Genomic DNA, 13,269 nt, shown 5'->3' on the forward strand with positions numbered 1-13,269 from the left:
GTTCAATCCTTCCCTGAGCTCCCACTACATGTTGCCACAATTGTAATGGGAGAAGGATTCAGAGCACAACTCTGGTTCTGATGTCAATATTGCTGAGGTTCATCCACAGAACACACAGTATATTCTCATCTTGCTATGCCTTTCCGGGACAAATAACAACCTGCCAATTGCAGAAACCAAGTAAGGCACAGCAAACAAATTGGGATAAAAGAGATGAAGAGAAAAAGTTCAGTTTGGCTGAGGAAAAGAATCAGATATCAATCAATATTTTATTGAGTTTAACCGTATTATGTTCTTGGCATTGGCCAGAGGTCTTCTTTCAAGTGTGGCCCTTTTGATAACTTAGGTTTGATTTCCTTCAGAAACAGAAGCAGACATTGGATCCAGAGGTTTCCCTTGCAAAAAGAAAAGATGTGTCATTAAGTTCATTATTTAGGTGAGCTAACAGGAGCACTGCCTGCAACAGCTGAAACGTCCAGTGGACCTGTGGAGTAAGATGGAGTCCATCTTCCTCTTGGCCTGATAGCATCACTTTTAGGAATCATGGGCCTGGAGCTATTCATGTTTTTGTGTGCCATTTCTGCTGAGTCAAGGAGGATGGGAAGATGCTCTTCAGCACCACAATCTCAACATGTTGCAACAACGATTGGTGAATTACATTTTCAAATATGTTCACATATTTTTATTTCCTTCATGGCAGATATCACCTCTCTCCCTGTGTAATGATAATTGCCCTTCAGGTTATAGAAAGACCCCAAAAGAAGGAGAACCATTTTGCTGCTATGACTGCATTCCATGTCCACAAGGAAAGATCACAAATCAGACAGGTAAGAGATGTTAAGAAAGATTCTGGATGTCCTCCATCACTGAGACATCACACTCAATTTCCTAAACATGGTCAACTTTTCACAACTGAGTGCCTCATTTCTACTGGAAACAGAGGGGTGTATGAGTCAAGTTTTTCTTTTTAAATTATTTCTTTCTCTCTTGTGATTTACTATCAGGTGAAAGTTTGTGAAAATAGTGTGGAAGGGAATATTGAATACAGCTTGTATTAAGTCCTTCTGAGCTTTGGTTGAATTCAAACAATCTTGATATGAATCTTTTTCTTATTCGCTGTAGGATGGCCCATCAATATCTTTGAGATGTTTTGCTTTTTAAGAAATATAAATATAACAAAAAATAAATGAAATGGACCTTAGTCAATTATTTTCATCCCAGCAGAAATCCACATGAAGAGACCACGCTATTACTATTATTACTATTATTACTATTACTGTTATTATTATTATTATTTACATTTGTACACCACCTGATTCTCTGTCTGCCAATGAGTCATTTGCTCTAACATACATTTCCAACGTATCTCTTTTACATCACCATTCTGAGACTGGTGCCCCTCAACCATCTCTTGACTTTCTACTTATATTTACTTTTCCAGATATGGACAAATGTTTCCAGTGCCCAGAAGTTCAGTATCCAAACAAGCAGGATTTCTGCTTTCTCACGTACGTAACTTCCTTCTCTTATGAAGAAACATTAGGAAGCATCTTAATGAAAGTGGCCATTATCATTTCTATCACCACAATTTCTGAACTAGGAGCCTTCCTGAAGTACCACAACACTCCTATCATTAAGGCCAACAACCACAGCCTTTCCTACACCCTCCTCGTCTCCCTCCTCCTCTCCTTACTTTATTCTCTAATTTTCATTGGTTGACCTGTAAAGATGACTCGTCTCCTGAGACAAACTGCTTTTGGGATCATCTTCTCAGTGGCAGTTTCTTGTGTCTTGGCCAAAACCATCACTGTAGTTCTTGCTTTCATGGCCACCAAGCCAGGATCAAGGATGAGGACATGGGTGGGTAAAAGACTAGCCCTTTCCATTGTGCTCTCCTGCTCCCTTATTCAAATGCTTCTTTGTACTGTGTGGCTGGCAAGCTCACCCCCTTTCCCAGACTTTGATATGCACTCTTTCATTTCTGAAATCATTGTGGAATGCAATGAACTGTCAGTTGTCATGTGTTATTTTGTCTTCTCTTTTATGGGCTTCCTGGCTATTATCAGGTTTTTTGTAGCTTTCCTGGCCAGGAAGTTACCAGACACCTTCCAGGAAACCAAATCCATCACATTCAGCATGCTGTTATTTTGCCGTGTGTGATTGTCTTTTGTCCCTGGCTACATGAGCACCAAGGGGAAATATGTACAATATTAGCACAATTAAAAGTAACCATGGTTGATGCCTTACAGTTAATTCTTTCAAATCTGTACTTGATTGAACATACTTTAAGACAAAGTTTATTCACAGCACCTACAGACAAATGCCTAAGATCCAGAAATACAGGTAAGATTCTTCAGAAAGTTATGTGCTATGACAGGCCATCTGTAGGCCCCTCTTTGAGTCATGCTTGACCTGAAATAGTTTGGAGTCCTTGGTGCTCTCTGAGCTCAGTTGTTTGCTTGCAGGCATTTCATTACCCAACTAGGTAATGCCATCAGTGCTAGTGGGGTTTGCTCCCTGTTTACATACAGTAGCTTGCCCTGTCAGTGTTGTGGTTTTCTCCGTGGTAGTTCCTTGAATAGGCTATTGCTTTCTGCTTGACTGTTTGTCTGGTGTTAAACCCTGCTTATCTGGGTGTAGGATGCTGAAGAGGATGTGTTTGGTCTTTTTGTTTCCTTCTTAGCTTTTTCATTGTCTTCTTTCAATGTTGTATAAATGTGATTTATCCCTGTGTCATTAATACTTTGACTATACATTACAAATATAGCTCATTATCTACATTATCTGAGGCCTCTGCAGACCTAGATGAAACTGACTCTACTGGAAGAAAGGGAGTTTCCACCCACTGTCTGGTTCTCTGTCTGTTCTGCTATTTACTCTGGAAGAAATACCACTTCCCTTGAAGGAACAAGTCTCTAACCTGAGAGCTTTCCTGGACTCATGGCTGTTCCTGGATATACAAGCAGAGGCCATCATCAGATTTGGCCCAGGGTTGTATCACTTTGGGTCTTATCTGAAAAAAAAAACATCCATGGCAATAGTCCTCCATCCTGTCACAGTTGATGGAGGACCATCATACGTATCTTGAGAAGTAGACTCTGATCTGCATCTACCTGGCAAATATTTTCATAAGGCTTTGAAGACAGAGCTTTTTCATGGGTGAGCTAGGATTGATACCATGGTTTATGTAAACTTCCTTTTTACTGCTGTTGGCAGGCTCCCTTTGCTCGCTTGCCATAAAGCACTGCAAAGACGTGTCAGCTTTCACATATCAGCTTACATGTCAGCTTTGCAGCTTTGCAAATAGACAGAAGGCTTCAGCACATCCCTTCTTGAGCTGTTACAGCCAAGGCCAAGCCTGCCGCGCTGATAAGAAACCTGGAATTTAAATCACTTTAACGAACTAACCAGCTGGGAGGGGTGAATACAGGAGTGAGAAAGAGCTTGTTTGCAAGAGAGGGAGGAGGGGTTAGATCAGAGGGAATGAACTACTTTGAATGTGCTGGCACCAAAGCCTTATTCAGAGCTTTGCAACTCTCTTGTGTCAATCAGATTCTAATAAAGAATTCTTTAAGCTTCCTAATGGACTGTCTTGAGAATTTCTAAGGTTAAGATCCTGGTACTGGGACCGTCACAGAAAGCTCTGAATCACCAAAAAAGGCAACCTGCCCTGAGGACACTGTTCTACCTGAGGACACTATACTACATGAGGGAGCAGTACCTTCTGAGGATCCAGGGTTGTTGAGCAATCTTGGGGCATTAACTGTACTGGATGAGTGACAAGACAAAAAACTCATCTCGGTGACTGGAGGTGTCTCCTCAGCAGGAGTGAGACTTTCCCAGCCATCCATGACAGAACACCTACTGATGTCCTCAGAGATGGAGGAAGTAGCAGAAGAGAGTAGTGCTGGAGGTGTCCCTTTGGGAAGAAGGACACTTTCTCAGCAGTAGTCCCATGAAAGTGAGGACTTACAACACCCAGGGATGAGCAACATCACCATGATGGATTTACTGGCAGGTTAACTGATATCCAAGTCGCGAGGATTGCCAGCTGAGGAAGCCTATGATATACGAGGCAAAGAGAAACCGATGGGAAGGAACCTCTTGGAGAGACCTGAGCCTAGACAGGACTTAAATCTTCCTGTGACAGGGCTGTTGAGGTTGGGAGCCAGACCTAAAACCTGATTGTCAGAAGTGGAGTTCTGCCCAAATCCATTGATGCAGGATTCAAAAGACAAATGGTCCTGAGAGATTGGACGTGGCACAGACCCAGAGGCTAGCCAGCATGCATCCATGGAGAGAGGGTCCCAGTTCAAATCTGAGGAACACATCGGAAGAGTGGAACGTGAGATGTCAATAATTGCGGATCACATGTCCGGTCTGCAAGGTGCATTCGAAGAGATGAGCTCAAAAATGCATCAGATAGCCAAGGTGACTACTGGCCAGAACATTTCAAGAAGCCCACGGGAAGAATATTTTTCTGACCGATGAAGCACAACCACTTTTGGGCCCCATCCTGCAAATTACTTACCAGGGCTGGGACAGCGAACTGGTGGTGCAAGCTTAGGGATACGAGATTTGAAAGTGAAATTTGGAGGGAACATGAAGCAGCTGGCTTGGTTCATGAATCAGGTTCAAGGATTCATGAATGAAGGGAGAGAGACTTTCTGGATGATGAGGCTCGGACCCAGTGTGTGACATCCCACTTAGAAGAGGAAGCAGCTAATTGGGCTGTGGATTTATTCAAAGCAGAAGCCCCTGAGCTGGAGGACTTCAATGAGTTTATGTGTGCACTATGAAATCACTTTGAGGACCCTCTAATTGCAACGTGGGTGAGAAGCAGTTTGCAAACTCTCTGACAAGGGAACCGGTCAGTATCCGAATATGCATCCAAGTTCAAGAAGTTAGTGAGCAAAATGACTGATTGGCCAGAGTCACTGAAAATTAAATAGTTTAGAGCGGGCTTGAAATCTAAAATTTTGGGGTGGTGTTTAGCACGCAACAAGCCAAACACACTGCAAGGGTGAATTTGCCTGGTTGGAGAAGTGGAAGAAACCCAAATGCAAATCAAGCTGCAGCAACACTTCCATGCAATTGAGAAGCACACTCCCACTGCTACAGTAAGCTTCAAGGAAAAAGAGACACACCAAGCTTCGGAAAGAGAAAAGGAATGGCACACCCAAAGTGGAACTTGTTTCATATGCAGTAAAGAAGGTCATCACATTGCTGGGTGTCCCTTACCCAAAGCAGCCCCATGACAGAAATGTCCCAACACCAAGCCCTAGTTACCAGCTAAAAAGTACTCAATGGTGGCTCCCTCAGTACTGAGCTTGTGCTGACAGAATTACTCAAGGTCAAGGAAAACTTGGCAGATGAAGAATTCCAGATGCAGGGAAACTGGAATTGCCTGTCCTGAACAGCACCAAAGGACAGGTAGCGATAAATCAATGCAACAGGTGCCCCGATTCAGTGGTGAGTGGACCATGCCCAAGCATATTAGTGGGGATTAAAATCAAATCCTTACAAACTGGCAGGATGCAGATCTAGTGGGAATTTTAGACTCTAGTTGTACTGGATGTTTAATGTACCCTGCAGTAGTAATGGGAATAAGACTGAGGGTTGGCAGGCTGAAAACCCCCGTAACTTTTACTCAGCTGGATAGGTTGGACATGCAAGGGGGTCCTGTGCAATTTTACACTGAAACAGTAGAGATGAGGACTGGGATTCATAAAGAGACTTTGAGATTCCTAGTGGCCCCTATAGCACATAAATCTATAATACTGGAGTTAGTGTGGCAGAAGCAAAGAAATCCCAAGGTGGACTGGGCCAAGGGGCACTTGCAGTTCATAGATGGGGCATACAGGGGTTGGCTGAAACCTGAGCTTCCCCCGGACTTAGAAATGATGGCTGGTGTGGTGGAACTCCCAAAGCCTGACCTAGCCCTGGGGGAACCCCAGTTCCCGCTACAGTATAGAAACCTACCAGCAGTATTTGGAGAAGCCAAACCTGATCAGCTTCCACCCCATAGAAAATCAGATTGTGCTACTGAATTGGAACCTGGGACCTCACTTCCCAAACCAAAGGTTTATTCTATGACTCTTAAAGAGAGAGCAGCCTTATGAGAGTTCATTGACAAAAATTTGAAGTGAGGTTTCATCTGACCCGCCAATTCTCCCCTAGGCACTCCTGTGATGTTTTGCACCAAGAAAGTTGGCTCTTTGTGGCTATGTATGCACTATTGGGGTCTCAATGCTATTAGTACCTGTAATAAATAACCTCTCCCTCTGATGAAAGACAAGTTGTCACACTTGACAAAAGGGAAGATTTTTACCAAGCTGGATTTACGTGAAGCATATTTTTGGGTGTGCATAAGAGGGAGGATGAATGGAAAACTGCTTTTAATTGCCCCTTAGGGGTTTTAGAGTACCTTGTGATGCTGTTTGGATTGGGGGGGGGGGTGGATGCTTCATGCAATTAATAAATGTGGTTCTCCATGATTTCCTATACAAAGGGGTGCTCGTGTATCTCGATGAGATCTTAATCTGTAGAGAAAACATGGCTAACCATGTAAAATTGGTCAGGGAGGTTTTAAAGAGACTCCTAAAAGCTCAGCTGTATGCTAAACTGTCTAAATGTTCTATAAAAAAATTCTATAAAAAACAGTTGGACTACTTGGGGTACAGAATATCCAGTAAGGGCATAGGGATGGACCCAGCCAAGGTACAGGATGCTCTAGCCTGGCAAGTGCCCAAAACAAGAAGGCAGTTACAAAGTTCCCTTGGGTTTCCCAATTTTTATTGGCAATTCATCCTAAATTTTGCCCAAATTGCTCTGCCCCTGACTGTCACAGCTGTACTCTATATTGATTCATGCCAATTTTTTCTGTTTTTAAAATATCTATATTTTATTGGTAAATATAATAATCAGAAGACATGATGAAGCACGACCAAAAATATAACAGTGCTAATAAAATCAGAAAAGAATCTACAGAATAGTGATTCAATTAGTGACATTTGTGTTGTTGTTGTTTATTCATTTAGTCACTTCCAACTCTTCATGACTTCATGGACCAGCCCACGCCAGAGCTTCCTGTCGGTCGTCAACACCCCCAGCTCCCCCAGGGACAAGTCCGTCACCTCTAGAATATCATCCATCCACCTTGCCCTTGGTAAGCCCCTCTTCCTTTTGCCTTCCACTCTCCCTAGCATCAGTATCTTCTCCAGGGTGTACTGTCTTCTCATTATGTTGCCAAAGTATTTCAGTTTTGCCTTTAATATCATTCCCTCAAGTGAGCAGTCTGGCTTTATTTCCTGGAGGATGGACTGGTTTGATCTTCTGGCAGTCCAAGGCACTCTCAGAATTTTCCTCCAACACCACAGTTCAAAAGCATCGATCTTCCTTCTCTCAGCCTTCCTTATGGTCCAGCTCTCGCAGCCATATGTTACTACGGGAAACACCATTGCTTTAACTATGTGGACCTTTGTTGTCAGTGTGATGTCTCTGCTCTTAACTATTTTATTGCAATTTTTCATTGCTCTCCTCCAAAGGATTAAACGTCTTCTGATTTCCTGGCTGCAGTCAATGTCTGCAGTAATCTTTGTGCCTAGAAGTACAAAGTCTGTCACTGCCTCTATATTTTCTCCCTTTATTTGCCAGTTATCAATCAAGCTGGTTGCCATAATCTTGGTTTTTTTGAGGTTTAGCTGTAAGCCAGCTTTTGCACTTTCTTCTTTCACCTTCATTATAAGGCTCCTCACTTCCTCCTTGCTTTCAGCCATCAAAGTGGTATCATCTGCATACCTGAGAATGTTAATGTTTCTTCCAGCAATTTTAACTCCAGCCTTGGATTCCTCAAGCCCAGCACATCGCATGATGTGTTCTGCGTACAAGTTGAATAGGTAGGGTGAGAGTATACAGCCCTGCCGTACTCCTTTCCCAATCTTAAACCAGTCTGTTGTTCCGTGGTCTGTTCTTACTGTTGCTACTTGGTCGTTATACAGATTCTTCAGGAGGCAGACAAGATGACTTGGTATCCCCATAGCACTAAGAACTTGCCACAATTTGTTATGGTCCACACAGTCAAAGGCTTTAGAATAGGCTTCCACATTTGTAGAAACTAAAAATATATCCATAAAGTGAACTATCTCAATCTTTTAACATATTGTTAAATCTAACCATATAGACAATCTCTTGTTCCAACTTCTCAGTTTTGGTACAATATGTTATTTCAATACAATGATAATTATATGATATCCTTAGATTTTTAATATGCTATCATTTAGGTGCCTAGAGGTATTGAATACCTCCATAAGGATCAAAGGAAAAAAAAAGTAGATATTCTAGATTCATCCTTTCTTTACAGCCATTTAATGTGCTCCACATTTCCATGGGATCACCAGATCACCAAGTTTTTGGGGCCCTCTAGAAGGCCAACAGGGTTGGGACCATCTTCACCTCAGGGAAAATGATGATCCAAAGGGTGGGCACCACAGCAGAAAAGGCTCTCCTCCTGGGGCCTGCCAAATAAATCACCTTGGCTAAAGGACCCACAACATGGTAATCCTGCTCAACTTCATGGAATGGATGGATATACAGTATTTGGGATAAAGCAGTCCCTCAAATAACCTGACCCCATATAGGACTTTCAAGGTCAAAACCAGCACCTTAATTTGGACCTCAGAAGCTTGTTCACCAGATGTTTATGGATGGATTTTATTCTCACTACACAGAAGCTGTACTAAATGAAAGGGGAACAAGACCCAAAGGAAGCCTGGCCAACTCAGTTCCTACAAATTTAAGAACATTACCCCTCTTCCTTAGATTTCTAGTATTTCTTGTGTTACCTCTTTCCTGATCTACCTGAATGGGCTTACAGATGATTGTGCTTCTCCCCAAAGAATATGTAGTCATTAGGAGTTATTATAGAGGAGGAAAAGAATGATGTAGATTGTTCCTATGCATTACTGCAATCAGACAGGTGACTGCCCAAAAATATGAACCCCAAGAAAAACATTGAATTGCTTCTTCTACATCAGAATCAACTTGCCTTCTCACCATATATATCCTAAAACAAATTTGGCTACTTTATACCACATGCCTACAAATGGGACCCTGGATAAATTAGTAATAATCCTCCAAAGAGTCTTTCTGATTACTGTTCTGGGAGTCCAGTTATCACTATATGACACTAATAGTTGTACTGCTGTTCACTTGAAAGGACACATACACATTGAGTATCTGCACATTAAAATACTTCTTAAATTTCCTATCAGAGGAATCTATGCTACATTATCCCATCGTTAGGGTAGACATAGACATTAGGAAAATCTACGGCATGCTTTGTGCAAAAAAAGTGATGGAGAATTATATTTAACTGATTCTTTTTATCAGATGTTCCTTTCTATTCAGATCAGGCCTTAGCAAAATTATATAGCATTTGGGGGAAAAGACACAAACTAATAGCCCCCCACTGGAGGCTAAGATGGCAAAGATCTCCACAGCCACCAGGTATTTTCCTTTGCTGCTTAGGTAGGCAGGTATGAAGGACAACCAGACACTGCAAAATACCAGCATGCTGAATGTGATGGATTTGGTTTCCTGGAAAGTATCTGGCAGTTTCCTAGCTAGAAAAGCTACAAGAAAACTTACCAGAGCCAGGAAGCCCATGAAGCTCAAGATGCAATAAAACATTGCAACAGATCCCTCATTACATTCCAAAATGGTTTCGTTCTTTAGAGAGTTCATGTCAACATTTGGGAAGGGGGGGAAGGTGGAAAGCCAGACTACACAAAGAAGAGTTTGAATAAGGGAGCAGGAGAGCACAATGGAAAGGGCTAGTCTTTTCCCAACCCATGTCCTCATCCTTGATCCTGGCTTGGTGGCCATGAAAGCCAGGACCACAGTGATGGTTTTGGCCAACATACAAGAAACTGCCACTGAGAAGATGATCCCAAAAGCAGTCTGTCGAAGGAGACAGGTCACCTTCATGGGTCGACCAATGAAAAGCAGGGAACAAAGGAAGGAGAGGAGGAGGGAAATGAGGAGGGTGTAGGAGAGGCTGCAATTGTTGGCTTTGATGATGGGAGTGTTGTGGTATTTCCTGAAGATTCCTAGCAGCAAAATTGTGATGAAGGACAGCATAAGAGCCACTCCAGTCAAGGTGATTCCCAGTTTTTCTTCATAAGATAGGTAACTTACATGTTTGGGAATGCATGAATCATGATCTTTATTTGGATAGTGATCAAGTGGGCACTGAAAACAATCATCCATGTCTGGAAAAACAAGTGGGTATATTAAATCAATGTATTCTTGACATTTCTGCATATTACCCAAAATAGATAGATCATAAAGAATACAAAATAGGTCAATTTGTTGCATTTCCGTCTGTTTTTCTGTTCTGAAAATTTCATCCTGTACAGCAAAAAATTTTTCCATGAATAAAAAATCACAATACATTAGTCACGAATGTACAAAACTCACTTTTATTAAGAAAGGTTTGTTTAGTAACACCATGAGGTGAAGTTTTTTTTTGTTTTTTTTTAATAAGTGAGGAAATGTTGGGATGCAATTGTTTAGGAACTTAATGTTGTAGGCACTAAGCCTACTTTAAGATTACGTAGAATTTCATGATTGAAAATGCAGTTTAACCAATCCCAGTCTTCATCATTCCTACCTTCTATCTTTTGGTGTCGTGGAAATGCTGCTTTCCACTGAGGCCCAATCAGGTTTAAGCCAGGACAACTAGACACATTATAACATAAAATATAAATGTACATGCAACACCTCCTTCCAGGAAAACTTGATTATTCTTACAAATAACTCTAGGAATTACTGGGTTCATGGTTATCATCATCATCATTATCATCACCATCATCAAAACTAGTTGTACTTATCTTTTGATTAGTAGAATAAGAAATGAAAATTTTCATATTCCTTTTAGGAACACAATAAAAAGTGGGATTTGGGATAAGGAAAGCTTCATTCCCAGCCACAGCATAAGTAAGCTTAGGTCATCTTAACACTACTCAGAAAAAGTGCTCCCAGGTGCCTTTTGATTTCTGGACAACTTTTCACCAAACGTGAGTTTTTGTTTCACTTGGCTACACATTCTAATTAAGTTTGTTTTTAAGTTGAAAGTTATTTTTTGAACTGGGACAAACTTTTACAGAAATCAGTGCTTACATATAACCCGATATCTAAATGCTAAAACACACCGCCATATTCTTAAGCTGTTTCTTACCTGTCTGGTTTGAGATCTTCCCTTCTAAACATGGAGTACAATCATAGCAGCAAAAGGGTTTGTTCTCTCTCTTGCTCTTTCTGAAACCTGAGTGGCATTTCGCATTACACAACGAAAGGGGCTGTGTCTGTCCATGCATGGAAGGAGCATTCAACGTCACATGCAGAAAATCAGAAAAGGGCTCAGTCAATGTTCACAATGAAAAGGAGGATTCCTAGGTTTGCTCAGAGGAAGTAGGGCACAGCACGGTGGCCCACCTCTTCTCATTGCCCTCAAGGCATACAACTTATCTATTTCCAATGGGGTTGGAAAGTGGAGGAATCAATATCTATCTCACTGAGAATGAGGACTATATAAAAAGGCATGCTGATCATAGATAAAGGAGGTCCTATATTCTTGGACCCCATTTTCTAAAATCAACATCAATTTTGAGACTACTTTCAGGGAATGAAAGATGGATCTTTAAAGATTATTAGCAGAGAGAAACTTACCCCATCTTCCTTTCTGGCAAATTCTTAAATTCTACTAACAAGTGAAAGGCAACAATAAACTAAGAGAGAAGGATAGAGGGAAAGGTCATCAAGCCCTTTGGGTCTATACTGATATGCAAATAAAAGTCAAGAGCTATTTAGTGATGGCAGGAGTTGGGTGGTCAATACATTTAAATAAATAAATAAATAAAAGCAGCTGTTTCTGTCAAATAGACTCTAAGAGGGACCTCAATTTTCTTACCTTTGAGAATAATTTCTAAGAAGAAAGGAAACATTTTGAGTTTTAAGAGAAAAAAAAATAAGAAGAATATTTTGGAGGTGGGGGGAAGGCCCCAATAAAACAACCTTAAAAAGATGTATTTTTTCTTGCTTAGCTCAATGAAAACTGAGCAGTTCCAAGAACCTAGCCCTGAAGGTCTTTGACGTGGCTGTTTATAGAAATGAGATGGATTTTACCTGGTTAAATTGAGTGGGCCAGACAATGTTCTTCTCAAAAAGTCTCAACCGCTGGTCTGAAGATCCCTGTGGCTCTATCCTCCCAATTTTGACCCGAAGAAAAGACTCATTTGGGAATGTGACCCAGTTGATAATATCAAATCGAGCTACTAATTCTCCATTTTGGTCAAAAGAAATTGATTCTCCACTGCTGTCATTAAATGATACACTTCCAAGAAAGTGGTGAATCTAAATGTGGGAAAGAAGAAACAGGAATATGTATATGTATATGTATATATGCATATGTATATATGTATATATGTGTGTTTTTGTTTGTGTGTGTTTGTCTGTGTGTGTGTGTCTATGTATGTATATGTATATGCATATATTTCTTTGTCTTCTAATGTACAATTCTTTATTGTTTTTATGAGGGATAATGATGGAAATAAAGATTTTTAACTGTACTGACACAAATGCATTCTTATTGGTGATTTTTTGCATTATTGACATGACTATAGAAGAAAAATAGGGAAAATGCAAGCCACCAACTCCGAAAAAGATGTGGCTGATTGAATGCTTCATAAAGGACACTTCGTAATTGAAAACTTACGAATATCATTTGGAGTGATTCAAATGATATTTGAGGTTTACTTTGAGCTACTCAGAGTGTTTAATGATCAGTGAATTTCCCATCACATGTCTAGGGAAAGCAGCATTTGGTTTGGAAATTGATAGGAATTTAATTTTATCTCATATAATATTTTGCTTCAGCTGGTGGCTCACTGGGTCCACTCTTCTAAATATTTTGATGGGAACCAAAAAGGGAATAGAAGAGCTGAAACTAGATGGAGAAGTTTGAAAAATAAGAGAGAGAAAGAATATCTTTTGTCAGGTTGAAGTTACAGTCAAAGGAGAATTTACATTTCAATGTGTATGTCAGCCCTTCAGGATAACCATCAGTTCTAACACTACCTTTATTGTAAGGTTACAGTCACAGGATCTTGCAAGTCTGAAAAAGTAACCATGCATGAGCAGGACAGCCTTATAAATCTGTTTAAAAAAAATAGAAAAATTTAAAAAAAAGTTATCCCCCCCTTGCCTTTA

General features: G+C 40.8%; 1 protein-coding gene across 1 annotated transcript; it reads right to left on the reverse strand.

Annotated features, from left to right (window-relative positions):
- Positions 1–9,369: 9,369 nt before the first annotated feature.
- Positions 9,370–11,378, reverse strand: LOC134497024 (vomeronasal type-2 receptor 26-like). Its single transcript, XM_063302739.1, has 2 exons — positions 11,240–11,378; positions 9,370–10,271 (listed from the first exon to the last, which is right to left on the reverse strand). The coding sequence occupies exons 1-2, from the start codon at positions 11,376–11,378 to the stop codon at positions 9,370–9,372; spliced, it is 1,041 nt and encodes a 346-aa protein (XP_063158809.1).
- Between the last annotated feature and the right edge of the window lie 1,891 nt (positions 11,379–13,269).

The sequence above is a fragment of the Candoia aspera genome, chromosome 4, assembly GCF_035149785.1.
Source record: "Candoia aspera isolate rCanAsp1 chromosome 4, rCanAsp1.hap2, whole genome shotgun sequence".
Lineage (NCBI taxonomy): Eukaryota > Metazoa > Chordata > Lepidosauria > Squamata > Boidae > Candoia > Candoia aspera.

Bases quoted from the DNA above. Each gene is read 5' to 3' on its own strand.
- LOC134497024 (XM_063302739.1), bottom strand. From the start codon at position 11,378: ATGCATGGACAGACACAGCCCCTTTCGTTGTGTAATGCGAAATGCCAC. The intron at 10,272-11,239 runs GTAAGAAACAGC...TTGTTTTTCCAG, and splicing joins GAAGATCTCAAACCAGACAG to ACATGGATGATTGTTTTCAG.